General features: G+C 46.0%; 1 protein-coding gene across 1 annotated transcript; it reads right to left on the bottom strand.

The window, feature by feature from the left end:
* Nucleotides 1–9,346: 9,346 nt before the first annotated feature.
* LOC146788886 (uncharacterized) lies at nucleotides 9,347–25,325 on the bottom strand. The gene is made up of 11 exons (XM_085630477.1): nucleotides 25,298–25,325; nucleotides 22,655–22,813; nucleotides 19,962–21,425; nucleotides 19,319–19,411; nucleotides 18,912–19,016; nucleotides 18,164–18,273; nucleotides 17,331–17,525; nucleotides 14,438–14,600; nucleotides 13,002–13,167; nucleotides 12,301–12,395; nucleotides 9,347–11,535 (listed from the first exon to the last, which is right to left on the bottom strand). Exons 2-11 carry the CDS (start codon nucleotides 22,800–22,802, stop codon nucleotides 11,450–11,452), a joined length of 2,625 nt encoding a protein of 874 aa, XP_085486603.1. The 5' UTR covers nucleotides 22,803–22,813; nucleotides 25,298–25,325; the 3' UTR covers nucleotides 9,347–11,449.
* Nucleotides 25,326–25,553: the final 228 nt, after the last annotated feature.

The following is a 25,553-nucleotide window of genomic DNA, read 5'->3' on the forward strand; positions in this document are numbered from 1 at the left end:
GCTCTTGCGTCAGAAAAGGTGAGGAAAGAGAACTTACAGTGGGCTGAAAACGAAAAAGGAGCATGTGTCACCATTAACGCTGACGGGGAGGGGACTTTAAAATGTCCAGAGGATACAATGCCACTTACTTCATAGTGTAAAATGATGCCAGGATAGATCTCGAAGGATCCTCAGTAGGATCGTAAATGACCAAGCGTAGGTAAACTCCAAAGTGGTTAAAGAATCGCAATTCCCAACCTGGACAGAGAGAAGTCAATATCCTCCTATGTGGACAAACAAGCGTCTAAAAACTCATGCAAAATGAGGGACTAAAATACAGTCTAAGATAGTTAAGACCACCACACACTCACTTTGTCTTGGTGAGTTTAAAAGACCTGTGCGCTCTGCAATCTTGGTGTTGTTTGAGATGAGACACGAGAGCAGGGCTGTGATACGTGTCCCATTCAATAAATCAATCAAACGTTCGTTGAGCGCGACTACTCACCCGTAAGGTCTCAAGGCGTTGGGGGTGGGGGTATGCAGGTTCCAGTCCATCAAGGAGGGGTCTGTCGATAAGCCAGGTTTTGAGGTTTCTTGCGAACATTTGAGCAATGTTGTCTGTCTGAGCTGGAGTGGAAGGGCGTTCGAGGCTCTTGCCTCGAGGAAGGAGAAGGAGCGGCCTACCGATCTGGTCTTTCTGGTGCGGGGGACCACGGCATAGGCAAGCTGGGCCATTAAGACAAGAAAGGTCAAAAAGACCGTAGATTACTGTTAAAGATCGTCACCCACAACATACCTGGGTGTCAATGAAGCGGTGAACCAATCTGAATGAAAATCAGATGAAGGGGAACTTGAGTAACTAATGCGGTGCTTGCCCAACAAACTAAATTGTCAAAGTGCACGCGCTTACATTTTAAGGAAGGGTTAGCGACAACATGCCTTGAACTCAATGAAAACAGTGGATAGATCAGGAGAAGCGGAACATTAATTACACTAAATAGGGCAATAGCCAGGCACACCGAATTAGTCAAAAATGAAGAAATCAAGCTAAATACAGAGAAATATCCATCCGCTCCATCTGTCTTACCCATACATTACTCATGCGGCGCTTGCAAGACAGACTACATTTTCAAAATGTGCACACACAGTTAAAAGGAGGGTAAACTACAGCACTCCTTCAATTCAAATGAAGCAGTGAATACATCCACTTGTTGCAGCATCAGCAAGTTTTCTTGCTGCGTTGCATTGCTCCAAATATTACTAACTCTGCCCCTAAGTGTGTGAGCAGAGGTGCGCTGCACTTTGACCACAATGGGGGGAGTACCCGGGGCCATAAATGGAAGAGCCTGAGCCAGCTGTAAGTGCCAGGGTGCTCAATTGCTTTGTGCTCACAATACTGTGTGTAGTATTAAGTACCAGTTTGCATTAAAAGTAGTTTGACTCTTGAAAGTGAAGCACTGGGTTGGACAGTCAGTCAGTAAGCTGTGGGGTGTTTATTGAGTACTGTGCTAGATCACCGCCACCGATGGCAGGAAGAAAGGCCACACGCTCCTGCAGGTAACATCTGAGATCCCAATGGGGCCCCTCCTGTCCCCCAGTCACTTGAAAACCCCACCCCCATCAACCTGACTGAGCATCTTACTGAGCAACTCAAGGAAAAAGAGAATACAGTTAACACACAACTGGACCCTTGCAGAACCTCTCTCAAATTACTTTTTAAAAAGTACATTGACATTTGCTAAACTTTTTATAAATTCTTCTTGACACGATTTGTGACTGTCTGCAGATTTTAAGAGCTTTGAAATTTGACGACCTCAATTGAAGGTGATAGGACATTTAAAAGTATTTTGGTAGAAGGCATTTTGTTCTTTTTTTGATTGATTTCTGATTTGGCGTTTGTCCTTCTTAGCCATCCATACTGACCTTTATTGTGTAATACGGTTATTGATTGTCCTGAGCTGAGGGTGACTTTCTCCCATCTTGGCATATGATGTGGGTGTACTAGGAAACCCCAATCTCCTCTGAGCATTTGCTTTTACCAGAACCCATTAAGAGCTGGGATTTTGCCACTGCATTCTCCACACAATGGCTACTAGGTCGAGCCTACTAGACGGATATGTGACGATACAACGCAATCATTTAGATCGCGGTACGTTACATCGCAGTTATTACAACGCAAGTTGTTACAACGACTTGCGCTACAGGCGCTGGACTTAGGAATAATAAGATTTACCATTCAAATTCCAGTGTGCGTAACAGTAGAGAAGGTGTTGGAATAGTAAATCATACCATTCCTTAGTGCAGAGCACCATCCAGCGCAAGTCGACTTGCATTGTAATGACCGCGATGTAAATGTATTGTGGTGTAACAACCGTGTTGTAAAGGCTGTTCGCCTACTAGACAGCTCACACGCTGTCTTTTGCAAGACGTATTGTGGCGTACCAAGAACATAGAGGTTTTGGAGCACTCCCACAGCCCTGCCAAGTACCATGCGTCACGCGTTAGACTGACGCATTTTAATGTGGTGGTCCACATCACCGCATTAAAATGCATTAAACACGCATCTTTTTCAATGACCTGACCACCTGCATGCTGAGAGTGAAGCAGGGAAGCGACTACAACTGGGGTAGATGCATTTACAGAAGCGCTGGATCACATGAGGGCTGGGGCAGCCGTAGTGGGGCTCGCACAGCCGCCTCCTGTGGTGTGGCGACTCTGGTGTCATGACAGCAGCATGTTTGAATTTGTGAGCCTGTCGGCCTCCAGAGTGGCGCCACCGTCTGCTGCTCTGTGTCATCGCAGCCATTCTCTGCGGGGCCTGGCGCTTCCAAACCGCTCAATTCTTCCCTGGACAACCCCGGCATAGCCACCTGCAGTGGCAGTGCGAGGGTCATGGGGAGATTAGGGATAATTGAGGAGGAGCGCCACTCCCGAGGAGGCCGGAGGTAAGGATGGCTTGCTCTGTTCCGAAGAACTTAGGGGCATATTATCAAGCACGGCGTTAAAATTATCGCCGCTTTAGCGGTAGAAAACTGCCTCTAAAGCGGCGATAATGGGCTTGATAATATGCCGCAGAGAATTCCAATAGAAGCCCATGTCGACACCAGAACATGGGCTTCTATGGGAATTCTTAAGGGCGTATTATCAAGCCCATTATCGCCGCTTCAGCGGCTAAAGCGGCGATAAATTTAACGCCGTTTCTTGATAATATGCCCCGTAAGGAGACACGGTTTACAGTCTGCCAGCACTGCACTCTGCTGCACGTATTATTGTCTATGTCACAGTAGGCGCAGCTGACTGCATTAGCAGTTGAGACCCCACCTCGTCGGCTGCTTCAGTCCGTGACTGGCCTAGCGACGTGGCCTTCAGAACATCCCTACAACTGCTAGAATTATCCTGGGTCACACCATCCCTGACTGTTGCTGCTTCCCGGCAACGAACTGGCGCCACCGCTAGTGTCAGTGACCTTTTGGGGGCTTCACATTCTGCCACTGGAGAATCACGATGAAGGAATGGGCGGGGCCGTGTCAATGAACACTCTAAACTTTCTAGCTAGTTCTGCACCAGAATGAAGCCGCTGGCTTCCTGGCTCCCACAGGTCGGTCCCACGGGTGCAGACTCTCACTGACTTTTGTGATGCTGTGGGAGGAGGGTTCGGCCGGCGCAGGTGGTGGCAGGATGAATTCAATTATTTTAATTTCTTGACCACCGGCCAGGCCCCCAGGAATTGCTGCTGCCACCTGGCGCTGGCTGAGTTAAGTTACAGGAAGACCGACGCCTGTGTTTGACCTCCTGACCTTGACACACAAGTGCAGGTTAGTGTCCTTCCATTTCTGGTGCTTTGCAGCAGTTTCAAGATCTTCTTAGAGTATCTTGTTGTTCAAATGGGTGTAATATTCTGATATTCATCTATTTCCCTTGTCTTCATTGCTTGATTTTGCTTGTGAGAAAGTGTCACTCATAGTCATTGAAATGTCACTCATAATTACACATAAATTATGAAAATGTCACACATGGTAATCTGAAACCTTGGCAGCAATGCTCCCATTGCTTACTAATGGCTGGCTTTCCTTTTAATTTTCATTTACCTGCTTCTTCTTTATGTTCCAGCTTGTTAATCTTGTGTTTGTCTCTTCTACGGCCATTGCATCTTTACAATCTCTTTGATTGCCATCTCTGCCCCACTGCTTGGTTTTCAAGCTCTACTTTTTTCTTTTATGTTAGGTACTTCAAGAGAGTGTGTGTATTTTTGAGCCGGCTTCCTTCTTCACATCTCTCCTCCTGCTGTCCAGCGTGCCTAAAAAGCATTGGCAAAGCCAACAGGTCACATGGACAAGACCTCCTGGCTTTGTCGTTCCTTGCTGCATTAAAGTTTGTCACTCAAACAGCTAAAAAATTGCCATGTCGACATCATTGTCTAAAATGGGCAAACACAATTTGTCAAAAGTCTGAGTGGAGTAAATTGCCAGTAGAACCTCGAGCTGCAGTGTATAATTTGCAAAATAAGTAAGTGCAGGAGCCTGACGATTTTATTAGGAGCCCACTGCCGAACGCCAGGTTTGCTTGCTGCCAAGGATATCTAGTCTTGATTCTACCACATGCCTCTTGTATCCACTCTTTACAATTCGTGTCTCTTTATCTCACTCTTGCATGTTCTTTTTCATATCTGCCTTCTCTGGGTCACAGTATTTCTATTGTCCTTTTCCTTCATCTTCTTTTTCTGTTTTTCTCTATCCTTTTCTGGGTCAACATTCAGGGATACCTATTAGGTCCCAAACCCCAAAAACCAGTCCCATTGGGACCCAGCTACACCTACCAGCTCAAAATATGGACTGCGATTACTCGAAGCTACACGTAAGTTCACCTGTCGGCATTAGGTGGTTTGATACTGATGGACATCTTGCTTCTTCCGGAGTTGGGTGGTCTGATACTGATTGATGATTTCATTCTTCCAGACTTGGGTGGTCTGATACTGATGGACTAATTGCTTCTTCCGAAGTTGGGTGGTCTGAAAATGATGGACTACTTGCTTCATTCACAGTTGGGTGCTCTGATACTGATGGAGTACTTGCTTCTTCCGGAGTTGGGTGGTCTGATACTGATGGACTACTTGCTTCTTCCGGAGTTGGGTGGTCTGATACTGATGGACTACTTGCTTCATTCAGAGTTGGGTGGTCTGATACTGATGGACTACTTGCTTCTTCTGGAGTTGGGTGGTCTGATACTGATGAATTACTTGCTTCCTCTGGAGTTGGGTGGTCTGATTTTGATGGACTACTTGCTTCTTCCAGAGTTGGGTGGTCTGATACTGTTGAATGACTTTCTTCTTCCAGAGTTGAGTGTTCTGATACTGATGGAGTAGTTGCTTCTTCTGGAGTTCGGTAGTCTGATACTGATGGACTACTTGATTCTTCCGGAGTTGGGTGGTCTGATACTGATGGACGACTTACTTCTTCCGGAGTTGGGTCGTTTGATACTGAGGTACTACTTGCTTCTTCTGAATTTGGGTGGTCTGATACTGAGGTACTACTTGCTTCGTCCAGGGTTGGGTGGTCTGATAGTGATGGACTACTTGCTTCTTCCGGAGTTGGGTGGTCTGATACTGATGAATGACTTGCTTCTTCTGGAGTTGGGTGGTCTGATACTGAGGAATTACTTGCTTCTTCCAGAGTTGGGTGGTCTGATACTGTTGAATGATTTGCTTCTTCCGGAGTTGGGTGTTCTGATACTGATGGAGTACTTGCTTCTTCTGGAGTTGGGTGGTCTGATACTGATGAACTATTTGCTTCTTCCAGAGTTGGGTGGTCTGATACTGATGGACCACTTGCTTCTTCTGGAGTTTGGTTGTCTGATACAGATGGATGACTTGCTTCTTCTGGAGTTGGGTGGTCTGATACTGATGAACTACTTGCTTCTTCCCTCTCCTTCTTTTGGGTCAGGGATGGTGGTGAGGCCCATTCTCTTGAGAGTGGAGGTGCCTTGGGGAATCCTGTTTCTACTCTAACTCATTCTTAGAACGGGCTCCGATCAGGGGGCTGAATCACCAATACTGAGTAAAGTGCCCCGGTTTAAAGCCTTTGCACTACTCTGAGCACCCGTGCAGCTGAAACGTGCTCTTAAGTGCCTGCTCAGAGAACTCCCACAGTTCAGTGATGAGGATGGTGGAAGGCTGTGCATCGAGCCATTAGATGGTAGGGACCATTATTAGGTAGTTCTCCATCTCTGAAGACATTGCAGTCTCTCCGTAGTAGCAGAGCGGTTAGTCCGTTCTCCATTATGGATTTAGACATAGCCGCTTCTCACTTTGCTCTTTTTTTCCGATATCCCCTTTGTCATTGGTCTGTGTCCACCCTTCAGTTGTGCTTTATTGTGCTTCAGATCTTTAGTCTGTTTGTTCAGGGCACTGATTCTTGGGTCCTGAGTCTATCTTAAAGTTACAGTAAAGTACACAGTCATAAAGTCCTTCTTTTATTTCTATTGAAGATGGAAGGGAAGGGAAGGGGAAGAGGACAGCAGGAGACAGCACAGAGAACTGATCAGAAGACATGGAGTAGAAGAAGACAATAAAAGAAAGGAGCCAATCGAGCGAACATGGCAGACAAATGCAGAGGATTTGCTGGGTAAAACCAAAGACATAATCAGGGCAGTAGATGGCAGAAAGGGAGAATGAAAGTAAAAAGAGAGATGAAAAAGGAAATTCAGAAACCAAGAGTGGGGTCCTTCTGAAAATGAGGACTCGATGTGGGAAAATACCCATTGGGAAAAAAGGCATAAAAAACATAGCTACATCGAGGGGTTCATAGAAGCACAGCCTGTTAAAACCAAGCACAGCTATGATATCTGACCAAGAGACGCTGGTGCAATGGTTACATTTCGTTTTAAAAATAGGAGCAAATATGTTCCTGCCTAAACATGGTGACATTATGTTTAAAATAAAAAAGTTAAATGCAAAAATAAATTAACCATCACATGGTAGATGATTAAGGGACTCTCAACAAGTTGTTAGAACAGCTATACAAGTTCCACGAGAAAATGTTGCTGCTGGTGCAAAAAAGGGACTTTTGGCTTTGAATTCCGCGAACCAGAATACATGGTTTAAAGCCCCAGGGCGACTAGAAAAGGGAAACAATGGCAAAAAAAGAACTGGTGGAATATTACCCCCACCCCTCCAGCCATGGCACTGAAGTGCACTTATTCTAAGTGAATGTGCACACGAAAGACTCATTGATTAAAGAATCTCAGATGGAGTGTCAGGAATCCCCTGCTAGAGGTGTGAGGGGTGTGTCATACTGTCTGGGAGACCAGAACACAGGGATGTTGTAGGAATGTGCAGAGTGATTCAGGCCGGGGTAAGTGTGAGTAATTCAGGAGTATCAGTTAGTGATTCAAAGGTTATGTGCGAGTGATTCAGGGGTATGTGTGAGTGATCTAGGAGTATCTCCGAGTGATTTAGGAATATTTGTGAGTGAGTCAGGGGTATGTGCGAGTGAATCAGGGGTATGTGTGAGTGAATCTGGGGTATGTCTGAGTGATTCAGGGGTATGTGTGAGTGATTCATGGGTATGTGTGAGTGTTTCAGGGGTGTGTCTGAGTGATTCAGGGGTATGTCTGAGTGATTCAGGGGTATGTGTGAGTGATTCAGGGGTATGTGTGAGTGTTTCAGGGGTATGTCTGAGTGATTCAGGGGTATGTCTGAGTGATTCAAGGGTATGTGTGAGTGATTCATGGGTATGTGTGAGTGAATCAGGGGTATGTGTGAGTGAATCATGGGTATGTCTGAGTGATTCAGGGGTATGTGTGAGTGTTTCAGGGGTATGTGTGAGTGATTCAGGGGTATGAGTGAGTGATTCAGGGGGATGTGTGAGTGATTCAGAGGTATGAGTGAGTGACTCAGGGGTATGTCCAAGTGATTCAGGGATATGTCTGAGTAATTCAAGGGTATATGTGAGTGATTCATGGGTATGTGTGAGTGTTTCAGGGGTATGTCTGAGTGATTCAGGGGTATGTGTGAGTGATTCAGGGGGATGTGTGAGTGATTGAGAGGTATGAGTGAGTGACTCAGGGGTATGTCCAAGTGATTCAGGGATATGTCTGAGTAATTCAAGGGTATATGTGAGTGATTCAGGGGTATGTCCGAGTGATTCAGGGGTATGTGTGAGTGATTCAGGGGTATGTGTGAGTGGTTCAGCGGTATGTCTGAGTGATTCAGGGATATGTCTGAGTGATTCAAGGGTATATGTGAGTGATTCAGGGGTATATCCAAGTGATTCAGGGATATGTCTGTGTAATCCAAGTGTATATGTGAGTGATTCAGGGGTATGTCCGAATGATTCAGGGGTATGTGTGAGTGGTCCAGGGGTATGTCCAAGTGATTCAGGGATATGTCTGAGTGTTTCAGGGGTATGTCTGAGTGATTCAGGGGTATGTGTGAGTGATTTAGGGGTATGTATGAGTGATTCAGAGGTATGTGTGAGTGATTCAGGGGTATGTGTGAGTGATTCAGAGGTATGTGTGAGTGGTTCAGGGGTATGTCCAAGTGATTCAGGGATATGTCTGAGTGATTCAAGGATATATGTGAGTGATTCAGGGGTATGTGTGAGTGTTTCAGGGGTTTGTCCAAGTGATTCAGGGATATGGCTGAGTGATTCAAGGGTATATGTGAGTGATTCAGGGGTATGTCCGAGTGATTCAGGGGTATGTGTGAGTGCTTCAGGGGTATGTGTGAGTGATTCAGGGGTATGTGTGAGTGATTTAGGGGTATGTGTGAGTCATTCAGAGGTATGTGTGAGTGATTCAGGGGTATGTGTGATTGATTCAGGGGTATGTGTGAGTGATTCAGGGGTATGTGTGAGTGATTCAGGGGTATGTCTGGGTGAGTCAGGGGTATGTCTGAGTGATTCGGGGGTATGACTGAGCCATCTCCATGTTCCTTCTCATTGGATCACACAAAGTGTAAGCTGAGTTAGATAAACTTCGATATTCCAAAGCTTTAAGGGAGCCCGGGTGGCCCTTCTTGCCCTTATTTTAACCTCTCTCAGTGCCCAGCATCAGACCCTGGGAGCCGGAGAGGTCCTTTTTTAGTCACCTCCCTGGTGACAAGGATGCCCTTATCTGCTATGCGTTTCCCGAGGCCTGATCCGGAGTGCCTGTGCTGTATGTAAGTGTCAGGGGTCTCAGCCTGTGGGGAGGGTTGGGTCTATCCGCTTGGATTCCAATACTGCCTTCGGTCCTGAGAGGCATGTTTGTTTTCATAGATAAACCTGGACTGGACGTAGCATTGATGCACCACACTCAGAAACTCAGATATTCCTGTTTTTACAGCTTTATTGACAAAACAAGACACACAGCATATGGATGAAGAGTGATTTGAAAAGATATGGACAACAAAATTATATTAAGAAACACACATAATCACATAAATTAAATAGTTTAAAACAGTACCATTGAAAGTGATTCACTAGAAAAACAGTTCCATGAAAACATTAAATAGTGTAAAAAGTTGGACAATAAATTATTTGTTCCACTGCAGTAGCATTGCCACATTGATAGGCCCTCCATGTACATCTTAAAACATCTTTCTTCGTCTCTGTGGGTTCTTCACATTTATAATTCACAGTACTATCTATACTCAGTGCTCCTAAGGGGGGGCTACACAGAGTGGACCCTACACAGAGTGGAAGGACACAGTCTGTCTGTCCCCCATGCCCAACAGATGCTTTCTGCTCTCTCCAATCGGTCGTGGTGAGAGAAGGGGTAAAAACCGCAGCCATTTTTGATTTAAAACATCCTGTCCCTTTAAGGCAAATGTCCGTGTGAGAGCGAAAAGGTAGATCTGGCACTATCAAGACGCAGACACATCATAGCGGCAAAGTCCGCACGAGAGGTGTGATCGCACACTCAAATACATTTCTATTATTTCTTTCCATTAGTACGATTTAGTTCAAGAGACAGACGTTTTAATAAATATTCAAAAACGTTGAGCTAGAATATATAAAAAACATAAGGTCACCCTCTCAAGTGGACCTCCATGGTAACCCTTCCATTCAGTGGAGTCAATACATAAGAGCTTGAGCTCAGCCTGTGTAGCCGACTCTACAAATATTGTGCCCGGTGGGTCCACCAAGAGAGTCCATAGAAACTGAGTCCTTCATGTACCAAAATAAATAGAATTCATCATTGATGCCTGCATCAGATTTGAACCATAATAAATGATTATAAATAACATTATTATTATAGGATCATACATTATAAAATATTTCACATTCTGTACAAAATGTCCGAGTCTGGTACCGCTCATGGATTGGGGGAGCCTTGTCCAGAAGCCATCGTCAACAACACTGCCGGTAATCACCCTGAGAACCAGGAAGGTTGCAAGACGTGATCCACCCATGTGAGTAGGATATGGCCTCTTTGGTGACATGCAATTGATGGACATTGGAACGGATATCTCATGCCAGCGCATGAGGAGGCGTGTGCATGCCCCAGGCTCTAGCAGAGTTTGAAACTTGTAGGAAGAGTTCTACCACCAGTCACCACCTCTGGCCGAGAATAATTGATCCGGTGTGAGTTGAACCCAAGGTTTAACCAGTGTGTGGATTGAAGAAAATGTAACACCACCAGGCCATCAATTGATCTACTGTTGGATCACTCCTTACCTCTTGTACAAAAGATTTAACTGTCTACAACCTCAGGCCGAACCACAACAAGGCGCCCCTGGTTATTAGTGTGAGGGCACAGAACTAAATGAGCATTAAGACGTTTGTATCTCAAGATACACCACAGCCAAGGGATTGCAGCCGTGGACATACAGCGCTTCGATTCCCATAAAGGAATGAGTTGTGTCTGCTGAACGAGAATTATGAAAGAGGTCTGTTTGGCAAAGGTGAGACAAACGGAGACGTATCCTGAGATTTCAATATTCACTGGAAAGTTGAGAGTCGGACAGCCATTCAAATTACTTTGAATGCAGTCTGCAACTACTGGTATAGGCTCTCAGGTGCAACACCCACATCACCGAATGGCATTTAAGTGAGACAGGAGAGGGGGGTGGTGTGTGGACTGAGCACATTGATGTGCTACTAGATTTGCAGACCATGGAGACTGGTATTCAGGTCAATAAACCGGATGTGTGACAATAACCATTGATAATAACCAGTTCTGCATTAATGACTTGGTGAAAGCTAAGTACAAGTAAATGTATTTACAAAAATATACTTTTTTCTAAATGTTTTCAGAAATTTCAAACACTGTTGCCCCTAGTCACACAGTTACTGGAAATCCTTCCCCATTAGGCCTTATTATACGGAGACATATATCCCTTTAAATGACAGCCAGGCAATAAGGTTCAGATATGGTTATTTCAAAACTGGACACTGGAAAACGAAATTGGCTTAGGTTGAGAACTGATTCTGTTGGTGTGGTTGTTTGGAAACGACTGGCTTATCGAGGTTCAATGCACGTCCACTCATCCTCATGCCAGCGCGTTCTTCACCCGCTCAAATGTCTGCATGACGCGGGCAGTGGGCACGCAGCCCTCCCTAACAATGGTCAGGATGCCTGTGAAGAAAGAAGCACAATGTCAGCAGATAAAAACCACAAAACACCAACCAATGGAGAAAAGTGACCTGGTTGGGAAAGGGTGGATATCACCCTTGAAGGATGTGAAAGGTCACTCAATCAACAGCCCTGTCTTCTTCCTTCTTGCAGAGAAGAGAAGAGCCTTTTTATGGTGAGAGGTGGGATCATAACTAGATCTGTGCAAAACTAAAATGACTCTGGCAAAATGTGTGCAATTTTGCACAACTACAGAGACACTGGTTCATGCACAAAATGAATATCTTGTCAGTGACAGTTTCTGCTAGAACCAGTCTCCTGCCAATACCTCACATTAATTTTCACAGAAAAAGTTTCACGAGATACGGGCATCTCCCATTTCACACAATTCAGATAATTTTACATAACTTTTTTGAAATTTGCAAAACAAATTACATGATTTTGCACACACCTATTCAAAAGAAGGATGTGGTAAATTCTCATGCTGCATGCATTCTCTAAAAAGGCTGAAAAGCGCCATCTGGAGCTGGAAACTACACATTTGAATAACCCATTAATGCTGAAAGCCTTAAATCTTATTGCTGAAGATAGCATATCTCCATGAGTCCCTCATTCTTTCATTCTTGTGTTTGATTAAAACTCTCTTTGCAGAGGGACAGAGGCATGTCACCAGCTTAGAAATCCCAGTCTGGTGATGGGCATCCTGAGCCAAATTAGAGTCTGGGGGAACAGTAATGGGATAGAATTAAGCACCAGCACTAGACTCACCTTCGTCTATCTTCAGGCAGTTCACCACAGTGGAGCCCACCAACTCGTTGGAGTCCCCATCGCACAGCACTCCCTCCAACTTGTGACTCAAACGCCTGTCGCAAAGATGGAGAGAAACACAGACCTCTTTATGAGCTCTTGTAATAGGAATTGACAAAGAACATCTACCAGCTCTGATCATCAACATGATGAGGACAGCCTACAATGAGCCCAACAAATGTAACTGCACCCAAATGCATTAAAAGTGGATCACAATCAGGGTAATTTAGAGAATAAAAGCCATGTGTGAGTAAACATTCGCCGGTGGCCCTGCACAAACTCCAATCCACCAGGGTGGACTGGTCTCTTCATGGAACAGAGAAATATAATAAATATCCAGAGGATGTCTATCATTAGATGGGGAGTATTAAAGAACTTTTTACAATGTCATTACCCAGTTATCTAGGAATACATGCATTCTACAATACAGATGTGCTTCAACACTGCAGTTTATTACAAACTAGATAAAAAATCGGTTCATATCAGATAAAGTTTACACTCTGCTCTGTTATTCACATGTCAGTCAGTAGAATAATCAATTCTCATTATATCCATTCCCTACCCAACTCCTCCATGGCTCTTACCTCATCTCTCAGCAAGTAACCACCCACAGCCTATCCCACACTCTGCTTTTAGCACCTCTGTCTTGAACTTATACTTACGAGGTAACCATGTCATGGTGGGTGCTGTCACTCTCCCCGCTTGGGTTGGCTGAGGTGATTGCCAGGGGGCCAGTCATGTCCGTAAGGTGTGCACAGATACTATGGTCTGGCACTCGGATCATAATGGAGTCCTTAGTGCCCACAATGTCATATGCCAGTCCGACCCCTGAAAAGAGAGAAAAGAAAAGCATCTTTTAGCAGCAGTTCAGACTCAAGTGAATGAGTGGTCAGTGGTTGACTAACTATATTTATATAGAGCACTCCGCACCGAGCTTGCCTCTAGGCTCTGGTGAGAGCGGATCATAGAGCTGGATTGGTCATGATCAAGACTTTTATCAGCCAGCTGAGATGTGGGCCTGAGAAGCCATGTGGGTGTGTGAGCCGTGGTCTACAGATCAGACTAGACAAGGGCCGGGAGACACCATGGGCCACTGAGCAAGGAATACAAGAGCAGGATGAGAGGAGGGAGTGTGCGCTAGTCTTCATGGATAGATTGGTCATGGTATGTGGAAGTAAGAGCCAGGTGGAATGAGGGTCTCTTGCCAAACACCAGGGGGTTTATCGGCTGTGGTTTAAGGACGCAGGAGTTCAGTGAGGCATGGGTTTATCAATAACATGAGCGTTTATGGACCATGACTTAGAAATTCAAGTGCCAGGTGAAATGATGTGCTGTAGAAACCTTGGGGGTGCACTAGAGTCGGGTCCAGCAATGCATGGGCTAGTTTGAAATGAGGACCCGTAATGGCCATGAGGTGGGTGGATGGAACCGAGATTAAGATTATAGGAGGAAGAGGATATGAATATGTCCCATTAGAGTGGGGTGCATTACCATTGAAATAGGGGGGCAGGAGCTAAGAGAGAAGCACTTCTGTGGACAATTTGAGAGGTTACAGAATGTGGACAAGTTTTTGGTGTGCTAAATGAGATGATGGTCTGGGAAATCCAAGTGATGGTATGCTCCATATTCTATGGATTCAGGAGTCAGCTGAGATGAGGATCTGTACACAAGATGGGGTGCATTAGACTACGGTATGGTGAATCTGGCAGTGGGGGAAGAGCACATAAAGTGATGGATGGAATGCCTGGAAGGTAAGGAGTTCCCAAGAGCATTGTGCTTCAAGAAACATGAGCTAGGTATGCTACAATCATATCAGAGGAGTCTTTATTTGGGAGCTTGAATCACGGTTTACAAACGGGGTTAAATGAGAAGAGGTTCTCTAGACACCATGATGGTGTATGACAGTAGTGAGCGCATAACTACATGAGATCAATAGTTGAGATAGCAAAGCACATTGTGTATGGAAATGGAGCAGTAATTGGTCCTGAAATATGCACCACCCAGTTCTATTTCACGACTCCACCCCTAAGCCGCAAGTCGCTAGAGTAGGAAATCCATACAGAGCTTCCTCTAAGAAGATGGCAGAGATGATACTCACCCAATCTCTTGAGCCACTCTCCTTTCTGAACGATGCAGCTGATGCCCCCAGGGTAGACATTCTCCATGAATTCCCACAGGAGAGGGCTAAATGGAGGCTTAACGTTCCGCAGCTGGCCGAGGTGGGAGATGCAAATACAGATGGGCTTCTCCAAGGGTCGGTCCTAAAGCAGACAAGAGATAAGCAGAGGGGGTGTTTAGATGGATGAGCATGAGGAGAGGGACCGCTCCGCTGCTGAAGCATCAGAGCACATGACCTGGGAAGGGATCCTGCGGCAACAGTGACACTTGATCAATAGTACAAACTTCTTCTGAAATGCTACAGTCCCTGGTTTGTAAACGGTACACAAAGTAGTGACTAGCCAAGGAAAAGCTCATTCATACCAATTAAGGAGTGGACTAAAATCTATAAAAATCAAACACTAGAGTTAAAATACATTGACAGTACCCTTAGCTGAGCCACTGAGAATTAGTGTGTGGTTTATATTGATCTAAGTGTCTCTAGATGCTGATGACCATAATAGATCATTGAAGGATTGGATGATGATGAGCATAAGAGATCACTGGATGCTGATTACCACAAGAAATCACTGGAGGGGACATCATCTAGAATATGACAAGGACAGGTGCACTTTGGGTTGCCCTCTGCCATGCACACATCCTTGCACCATAGTGCACGAGTGTCCGTGTGAAGCTCAGCATAGTTTTTTAAAATATTTCTGGGTACTCTTTCTCTACAAAACACTTTGCTTAAACATAGTTAAAAATGTTTCCAACCTTGTATGTGTGATGTACAGTACAGCACACATGCTAAGTTTGAAGAGAAAAACATTTCTCCAAGTTTATGTTTGCCTCGGGAGGCATACATCTTTGGCACAAAGCCCTGTCTACAAATCTTAGTAGATATGCCTTGCATCGAAATCCACGGGTGATTGCATTGGATTGCCCGTGTGCCACCTATGGGACACACCCTTTGATGCAGAGTAGTGCAAATCAGCGCATCGTGCTACTTTGTATTACTTTATGCCTATTTATCAGTGCAAAACTTGTTTTGTGCTGGAAATTAAATCCTAAATCAACACTTTGCACCACTTTGCACCACGTTTGGTTTACTACAATGGCGCAAAGTGTGCATAAATCCGGCCCATGGTTCTGATGCTCCTGAGAGCTGGAAGCAGTGAGTTCTTCAATAAAGATGGCAACAGCAATAGACTCTGGGGTTAAAGGCAAATGTATATTAGTATTATGGCCGGAAAAATGCTACATACCTGTTTTTATTTATTCAATGTAATGAAATTTAGTTTAATTTGAAGTTAGGATTTGGGTTGGTATGAAATTCATTAAATAAAATATAATTTCCATTCATTGATGCTAAAGTTAAGACTAATTTATTTTACTATACAGCAATCTGAATTAATTTAATGTAATTTAATTTAATGTACTTTAATCCAGGGTTACAGTTAGTATTCATTTTAGTTCATGTACTTTTATTTGATTTAGTATTCATTTTATTTCATGTAATTTACTTTGATTTGGTTTAAATTTTATTTTATTTGCCTTTAATATTATTATTGCAACACAAAAATAATTAAATTAGACTTCATTTATTTGAATTTTCTATTGGTATGACTACTAAATTAAGTTAAATTAGAGGTAGTGTGAATGTACTTGAAAATTATAACATTTAATGTAATTTATTTCAATTCAATTGAACTAAGGATAACAGTTAGAACTGCAGTTCAAATAAGAATAGTTTTTTTCATTTATTTACTTTGTTGTAATTCAGAATAATTTAGAATCAGTGTTAGGGGCAATATTAGTTACATTTTGTACAAATAAATTTCATTGAGTTCATAGAGTTAGCTGTAGGATTGACTTAGGGTTAGGGATGAGGGGGTGAAGTGATGGTTGGGGATAATTATCTAGTTGAAGTAAAGGTCATTACAATATTAGGAAGAGGGGATCAAAGTAAAGGCAATAGGAAGTTATTGTGATGGAGTAATGGTATGGGGCAATAATAGTTGAAATATTGACACATAGCTCCCTGGCGGTGAGCATAAACTAGTCAAGGAAGATCTGGCTAATACTGATTATCTAGGCAAGAGGGTTATGTATGGGAGAACACTGAGGAAGTGACTCTCATACAGAAGTGAGAAATGGGAAAGAGACTATCTTCACATAAGATAGCAAGCAAGCTGAATGCAAAGAACCCCATAGAGTCCTTACATTGGAAGATCAACCGAAGTCCCAAAATGTAATCTATGAAATATTCACAAAGGACTAAGAAGGCGTGGCTTCAGAGGATTTCTGCACTCGGCTGGGTATGACCTCGGTGTCGCATGTGGTACTCTAGTACACCCTCATCAATGCTATCAGTCAGGAAAGGCTCAGATTCATCCCGATCGATAATGTCCTGATACAAATCAGAGACTGAAGACTATTGCAGGAGGTCCCAGTCACATGGAGGACAAGGAGCCTCCACAAATCAGCATTGGTCATGGTGAACACTGAACCTCTCATTGAAACATGGAACAGAACCAGGATAATGTGGGGGGGAATCAATCAATGCAATAAGGAGACTCCACTGTAGTACCAGGAGACTCTTGAGGAAACATCATACAAAGAAAAGTGGAAGCTGGACTGAGAGCATGCCCTCCCTCTCAAACTCATGACATAATGAGAAGCCCATCTGGAAAGGATGAGGCGTATCCTGGCATCTCATGCTGCTAGATGTACCACGGGGAGAAAACAAACAATGGAACCCAGAAATCACCAAGCAAATCACTTTGCCTAACAAAGAGCGCTCATGAACCTATCAATGACAAAGTCAATAGGATTCTCTTTCGTACAGTTTATGGGAACTTAACACTCTGTGAGCTGTGGCGCATGCCTACCTTGATGGTGTAAATCTTCTGGATGGCCTCTGGGTGTTTGCAGGAGGCTGCCAGGGCATACACTGTGTCAGTGGGGACCCCACACACACCACCATCATCTAGCAGGGCGGCGATGGTCCTGAGACTGCTGGTGCGGCGGGAATCAGGACATACGCAGGAGCTGGACACTTCGACTTTCTCCTTGGGCTTCATTTCCTAAAAGGATGCAGAGCAGAGACAGACTGAAGCAGCGTCTTCCACGTCTCTCATTGCAAGATACACACACATCCCTGGAGTACAATCCCTCGGGTGGGCTCTGCCAGGTACAGACAGTGGAGCAGTACACCGTCCCAGGGTGGGCTCTGTCAGAGGCACTGCCTGCTAAGAATGGAGAAAGTGTGAGTGTAGGCAGCTGCCTCTGGGTGGATTAGGTCAGAGAGATATGAGTAGTACTATCCCTCTGGTGGGCTCTCTCGGGTACAGACAGTGGAGTATGGCAGCATCCCTGTGTGGGCTCTCTCAGGTACAGACGGGGGAAGACACCACCTCTGGGTGGGCTCTCTCGGGTACAGACAGTGGGGAAGGGCACTATTCCTGGGTTGGATCTGTCAAGTATAGACACTGGAGTAGGGCACCGTTCCAGGGTGAGCTCTGTCAGGTAAAGACATTGAGGATGGGCTCTGTCAAGTAGAATGTGGGGTCACGCACTGTCCCTCAGGTGGACTCAATAAGGTATCGAGAGTAGAGCAGGGCACTGCCCTTTGGTGGGCGTTCTGAGGGATATAGAGGGGCTGTGGTACTTCCTTGGGTGGAGGGGGACTCTACCATGCCAGATATGTTCATCCTCACTTTACCTTGACTAGAGGAGGTCCCATGGGAATAAGGTCCTTGCTGAAGAGGCAGTTTCCGAGGGATGCCGCTGACCCATAGACGCAGATGGAGCTGACGATGGCCAACACTGCAACTGGAGGAACAAAGAGAGGCAAAGTCAGGCAAACTCAACCGAGACTCACATTTAGAACAAAGTACAGAACCCATCACATATACCATGAGCACGTACATCACAGTAAGTCATGAGTACATCACTGTGGGTCACGAATACACAAGAGCTTGAAGGCCTGAGTTGATACACAAGCAGGCAATGCCTACTTTCAGCTGGACATGTGATGAGACATTTAGAGTAGCAGCTTTGTCCTATAAGGCCACATGGCCTCATCCTGATTCACCATTCATCTGCTAAACGCCCGTAGTACTGAGGCAGCTTTTGCCACATCTGAGATGCTCCTGACAGTGCATCACACAATGGGCATTTCAGAGGCAATGTTCTGACATTGAACCTCCGTGTTTTCCTTCAGTCCAGTTTACCTCTGGGAGGAACCATTACTGATGCAAGCATGAAGGGAATTCTAATGCAGTCACTTGCTTTGTGTATAATGACATTTCTAAGTTTCCAGTTCTGCAGAAACACACAGGAGCCTTGATAATTGAAGTTGGCCTTGGTGATGGACTAGATACTCAGTTGACCCCAGAGCTGCCTCTAACAATGGCCACCGAGAGCAACCCGAAGCCCTGGGCATGTCCATTCCATTATTGACCACTTACTCTCGAGCGGAAGGGGCAGTCGTTCCAAGGTGAAGAGCAGGAAGCAGGTGATGGCGGCTTCCATCAGCAGGGCCAGCAGGAAGAAGACCACGTTGGCGTAGGCGACTATGGAATGAGAAGAAGTAGAGGGCTTTAGGGACCAAAATCAACAGACATCAGAGGCTGGCTGGTGCTGCAGTGACTTTCTTTCCTCATTAAAGGGGGGTGCACCACAAGTGATGAGCATGGACCACAGAGGGTTATAGGTGGATAGCTGGAATGTGACCGGCACCATTATATGGATCCATTCAATCGTACAGATCAATCCAAACTCACTAAGGTTGAAGGACCATCCATCTCCTGGGGCTGCTGGTCCTTCAGTGTGCACTGAAGAGATGGACCATCAACTACCACCTAAGCAGACTTACCCAAAACCATGAGGAAGGCGTTGACGATGAGGAAGGCGATGGCACCAAGGGTGAATTCACCATGACTGGCAATGTCGATATTCAACAAGGGACCTGGGAGGGGGAAAGACAGAGAACAGGGCGTTAACTCACAGTCAACAGCACGTGAATTGGGGCATGTCATCATCTTCCTTCAAAACCAGACTTAAACTAATATGAGACACTTCACAGTACTTCTGTATTTAACATCTTAAATATCATGTCACGGTTTCAGTTTTTCAGTTATTTCTCTTGTTACAGTAGAGTACGTTGTGCCACATACATGTATGTATTGCTGCGCTGCAATACTATTTCTCACCACCTTGTAGAGCCTTGAATTATTTGATGATTTAATAAACATACCCCTATTAATATGTCTAGTGCCAACCACTTTCTAGTAAATTTTTTAGCAATATGCTATCAAAGGCATATTTGGTCTTTGTTTGATGAAAACTCTGAGATACTGTTTGATGCCTTGGTTTGCTCACTAAGCGTGTGACTATGGGGCCTGCCTGCATCTGTATGATTTTAATAAAATGACAACCATGCCCTCACAGACACTAAAACAGGCTTCGTTTGTACATACATTTTTAAACGTGAATTAGAACAACAAAGAAATATTTACCTGCGAACCGTAGCCAGGTCCAGGTGGCCCACACCACAGCATAGCAGAAGGGCAGGACCGCCCCAAATCTTCGACCTCTCTGGACCACAATCCTGGAGACGTACAACTGGAAGAGAGCGCCTGGGATCAGCATCCAAGGGATGGAGAGGTGGGCTCTGGTGGGGTCACTGAGGCTGCCCTGGATGGCAGACAAGGAGGCCAATCCGTTGCAGATGAAGAACAGAGCATCAGGGAGCTGGCTGCCGGTGCTGTGGTCTTCAAGGTCACCGTCTTTAGATCTGCCGGTCACACGCCTCAGACACAGAAGCAATGTCTGAAATGTCGCTGATGACATCACTTGGTTGCCAAGAGGGATCAGAGCTTTATCCGCAATAGAGTTAATGAGGCTGGCGAAGGTGGCGTAGAGGGAGATAGCTGTGTAGAGGCTGCAGGCCACCGCGAAGAAGACACGGGAGCCAAGGAGGGGGATCTGTTGGATGGTGGAGACAGTGAGGAGGAGGAAGCCGGCATTCTGAAGCACCTCCAGAAGGTCCCTATTGAAGGACATGACAAAGAGGATGCAAGCGGTGACCAGGAAGAACCAGCTCCCCACCATGCCCGATCGGCTCCCGCCCACATCGTCCGTCGAGAGGAAAACGGTCAGTGTGAACTCTTCCCAGGATATCACCAGCCAGAACAGGCTGTGGAGGCCAAACTTGGTGGTGTTGTAGACGTCATCACGCAGATAACTGTAGTAGCTCGCGCAGAGCTGGGAGAAGGCACTGATGCTGACCCATATGGCACCAATGTAGAAGGTCTTCATGTACCCAGAGCCGTAAAAGGCAAAGATTAAAGCGGCCACAGTGTCCGCGATGTTTCCCAGCGCCATGGGCTCTGCGTACTTCGAATTCTTCTTCTTCTCCTCCCCGATGCTGCCAGAAGTCTTGCTGTTGGGGGTGCCTAGAAGTAAGACGCTGAACAGCGAATTGCCGAAGCCAGGTAGGACATACCTCTGTGTTAGACCCTTCAGGAGCAGAGCAGTGGCTCCATAGAACCCTAGCAGGACAATGAGAAGCTCAAAGACCCCAGACACGACTAGCGCCCACTGACCGAAGAGCCCAACGGCCTCGAAGACCAACGTGATGGTGATGGCACCGAAGACGAAGGGCATGATGTAGTTGACAGTGGCTGAGCAGAAGGAGAGGATGAAGGCGATGACTGTATATGCCACCAGCCCAGCCACTGCACTCTCAGTGACTGGGAGAGGAGAGGCGGCCATGATGGATTGGTCAATGGAATTGTTTGTATCCTGTGTGCTGTTGACGACGGAGGGGTAGGCTCCTAGGACGATGCGGGTGGCCCCATAGCTGCTCCAGAGGGCAGCGAAGGAGACAAAGGCGGTGCTTCCCAGGTGATCATACTTCCGGAAGCAGAGAATGCCTGCAACAAGTTGTGTCAGTCCTCCAATCAGGATCAGATGAACTCCTGCAAAGCAGAAATCGAAAGACATTAAATACAATTTTCATTTACGGGACCTCCTGGCATGCACAGTGAGCGTGTCTATGTCTGTGTGTGTGTCTCTGACGCTGTGCCTGTCCGTCTCTGTGTAGTGTGTGTTTCTGCCAGACTTTTTGCATTTCTGTCTATGTCTTTGTATTTATTTGTGTTCGTGCATTGGTATGCACAGTGTGCCTGTATATGTGCCTGTTAGTCTTTCTGTGTTTGTCTCTGTGTTAGTCTGAGGTTATATGTGTGTGTGTGTTTGGTTCTGTGTGTTGTGTGTGTGTGTGTGTGCGTGTGTGTTTGTGAGTTGTGTATGTGTGTATTTGGATCTTTGTGCGTACATGGGTGAAAATGTTTGTGTGCACACAAATGCCCTTAAACCTCGTAACCATTGGTAACATCCACAGTACCCTTTTTAATATTTGACTACTTGTTTATAGTTTTTGTTAATCGGGAAGAATGCACACACCTGCAAAAGATGGCTTTGCAGGGAAAATACCGACACAAACAATTAACAGCGAACATACACCAGAGGATACAATAGATCACGCCCTGATTTTAAAACAATGCAGCCAACTCTAATCCCATCAGTGCCAAACCCAATGAGAGAGGATCCGAACCAGGCTTTTAGATGTCTCTTTGAAAGAGAGAGACCTGTGGTGGCCTCAAGACTGGGGGACGAGGGATCCAACCCAAGACAGCAGCAACTGAAGGTTCAAGGATGACAAACCCAGGGACCTCCAGTCCAGGCTGCTCTTCACCCCTCAGCCCTGTGCTGCCACCACAGATCCAGATCATTGCAGCCAATCAGGGTGAAGTCCCAGCATGCACTGCCAGGCGGGCCTGACAAATGCTCATGACCACTACAGGAGCTTGAAGATGCGGCCAATGTAGGTCTTTCAAGCGCCCCTAGGACTCTGACAGCTGCAAGAAGAACAGTCGAAAAGGAAGCTGTGGGTTCAGACAACCAACCAGGACTGAGCTTCCAGAGTCAACCCTGGAAACAGCCTCAACTTAAACAAACCAAAGTAAGAAGACCAGAGGTGGTGCCCAGGGTCTTGGAGACATTACGGCGAGCTGCTTCTTACAACCACCCCCCCGTATGCTCACCTCCCTGGATGCTCACTTTCCCTTAGGTGCTCACTTTGACCTCCAGGGTCTTGCAATTATTACCCAGCCCTCCCTGTTACTACAGCCAGCCCCATGCTCACCTGCAAGGATGTTCTCCACCCCTTCAGCGTTCACCTTGGTGTGGAACGAAGCGAAGTTCTGTAGGGCCACCAGGAAAGCGCTGATGACGTTGGCGAGGAAGCCCATGACGGAGGGTTCACTGTAGTACACAGAGGCGAAGCCTTCCATGGTGAGGGCACCTAGTGGACCAAGAAGGAAAGATACGGTGAGAAATGGTGGAAGGTGAGATGGGGCAGGAAGTGAGGCAATGAAAGACGAGGGCAGGAGGCGGGATGGCCACAGAAAGAAGGTGAGAGTAGGAATGGGCAGGAAGTGAGATCACTACCATGCAGGAAGTGAGGTGTGGAGGAAAGCTGGGGTTAGATCTGAAGGTGAAGTGAGAATGGATCAGGAACTAAGATGGAGAAAGGACAAGAAGGTAGACCTGTAAAGGGCCTACATTAAGTTTGGTGTAGGGATAGATGGCAGGATGTGATTAGAAAAGGATGTGAGGAAAGAGCCGGAGGTAGATCTGGATAATACTGAGTGGTGAGATAGTGTAGAGACAGGAGATGTGCCAAGGAAAAGGGGGGTGAGATGGGTGAAGGACTGGATGTCAGATGAGGGAAAGGCCCAAGGTAAGATGGACCCTACGCAAGGCCTCCCGTGTGTGTGTGTGTGTGTGTGTGTGTCTGTGATGGATGACAAGATGCTGATCCTGGGAAAGGAAAACAATGAAGACGGGGATTTTGAATCTCTGGGTCTGGTTGGACGTTTAGAGTCAACTGACAGGAGCAACAGCCAGATATTGGAAAACATTATATGTAAGGCTTTCAGTTTTTCGTTTTTACTGATTTTTACAGATAAATACAGACAGAAAACAATGTGTTTCCTGTCTGTATTTCTTTTTAAAAGCGGAAAAATACTGAAAATGGTGCTTCTTTTGAGAAACTTCATGCTGACTTTCATGAATTCCAGACAACAGCTGAGCAGACAGACAGCAAGGAGAGATAAAAAACAGGATGAAATGTCCTCAAATACAGGCAGATGCTAACACATACGTGTAGCATAACACTAAAGTGTACCTGTGAGTGTAGTCTTTTAATACAAGTGGCTGCTTGATTTGCTGAAACATGACAGGCGGCCATGTATGAGTGCACATCCAAGAGAAAAATAATTGTGAAAATATCCCATTTGACAGCTCCATTTATTCTCAAAACACACAATAAATTTGGATAAATACCAATGAGTTGGCCAAAAAATGAATAAGTATAAATACCGACAGAAATGTTAACAAAATAAATACTATAATACCGGGAGTCCAATTTATAAGTTAGTATAGCATGTGTTTATTTTAGTAAAATAGGAAGATCTTGGCTAACACAGACCTAAAATGCCAAGAGATAAGACAATACTGTAGGTAAAGTACATACTGTGATTAGTAATTATGTATTTTGTTCTCTTCCTGTGGCAGGTTTGGTAAAGACTGAGTCAATGGATTCATCGACTGCTGTCACCAATAGTGCAGTTTTAAATGCACTCTGTCTTTCATCCTTCTGAGGTGGATAAAATGAGAGTCATTGAGTTTGATGATAACAATATTGGGTAGACTGAGCCATCAACTGTGCGTCATCAGAGTATCCTAAGCCCCCGAGGAGGTCTGTGCTATAAACAATACAAGACCGCGGGAAGAGCGCTTGAGCTGGCACAGAATGTGTGGTTAATGGGAGTGCGTTATTCTAAGTTGTGCAAGCTGAAAAGAGCTAGGTTTCAGCACCGTCCTTTACGCCACCTCTTCTGCAGGTCCACGTGTGTGTGTCTAGCGGCATTTCCTGCACCCTTAATTTGCAAGCTGGTTTAAGCCCCCCTGAGCTGTTCGAGGGGGTCTCGAGGAGGAATGAGGGTTTAGCGTTAGCGCCGCCCTCAGGACAGCTTAGTGCAGGAGTTTAACACTTCACGCCTGCAGGGACTGACTGTTCACACCGCCCCTCTACTAACACCCCCCCCCCACACACACACACACCACACACCCTAGGACAGCAGTGCACAGAGGCGCAGGCACACAACTGTGCATGAAGACAGCAGTGCACGGAGGGGCAGGAAGAAGATGGTGGTGCATACGGGACAGGACAGTCCACAAAGTGACTCTGCCTATTGTGACCACAGGACAGCCCTGGATAGTGGGACAGGCACACAGTGCAAAATGGACAGGAATGCTACAGCGATGCACTGCGCACACCATGAGAGTAGTCTAGAGAGTAGGGGCTCGCCTGGGACAGAGTGCCCATCAGTGCGTTATTTGAAAAAAAACATAAGGGCAGGGCCAAGGTAATTTTGGGGAAGCCGCCGTGGCGGGTGCCACCCTTGCCCAGGCCGCTCTGCTGAACCCCAGTGTCTGCTCTACTTGCTGACAGCCCACTCACACACGAGGGGCATGCTGGCCTGTCTGTTCCAGGTAAACGTACGGGTTAATAATGGAAGGGGCTCGCTGGCTTTATTATTTCAAAATGATGGCACTGCTGCCTCCTGTGGCGGCTCGGATGTCGGCGGTGTCCTCTGTCCGTGCCGTGTGCCTTCTTTCTTAAGGACACTTATGGGGACTCTCTCTCTGCTGTGTCCCTGTTGTCCCTTGTAGATGCTCGGATGTCGGGGCTGTGCCTCAGCTGTCTCTGACGGGAGCTTACCTTAGGTCTGTACCAGCAGACAGCAGGTGTCCCTCTTCCTCACCCTGTGCTCTTGGGCAGGTTTTATACCGTCACGTACCTGAAGGTGAGCCGGGAATTACCGGATCTCCTCACTCCTCTGTCAGGCCATCCTGCCCTCCTTCCGCCCTGCAGCACCCCACGCCCTGTCCCACGCGATTGGCACCGGAGCTCGAGCCTATTTTTAGCATTTCAAAGGCACAGAAAACAGAGCTTTCTTCCTTCTCAGATACTAGCG

Source organism: Triturus cristatus, chromosome 10 (assembly GCF_964204655.1).
Source record: "Triturus cristatus chromosome 10, aTriCri1.1, whole genome shotgun sequence".
Classification (NCBI taxonomy): Eukaryota; Metazoa; Chordata; class Amphibia; order Caudata; family Salamandridae; genus Triturus; species Triturus cristatus.

What these genes read in the sequence shown, in the direction of transcription:
- LOC146788886 (XM_085630477.1), bottom strand. Translation starts at nt 22,802, where the DNA reads ATGGAAGGCTTCGCCTCTGTGTACTACAGTGAACCCTCCGTCATGGGC. An exon ending in CGCCTTCCTCATGGTTTTGG is followed by an intron (nt 19,017 to 19,318) that starts GTAAGTCTGCTT and finishes CTCATTCCATAG; the next exon opens with TCGCCTACGCCAACGTGGTC. An exon ending in CACCATGACATGGTTACCTC is followed by an intron (nt 12,396 to 13,001) that starts GTAAGTATAAGT and finishes TCTTTGCGACAG; the next exon opens with GCGTTTGAGTCACAAGTTGG.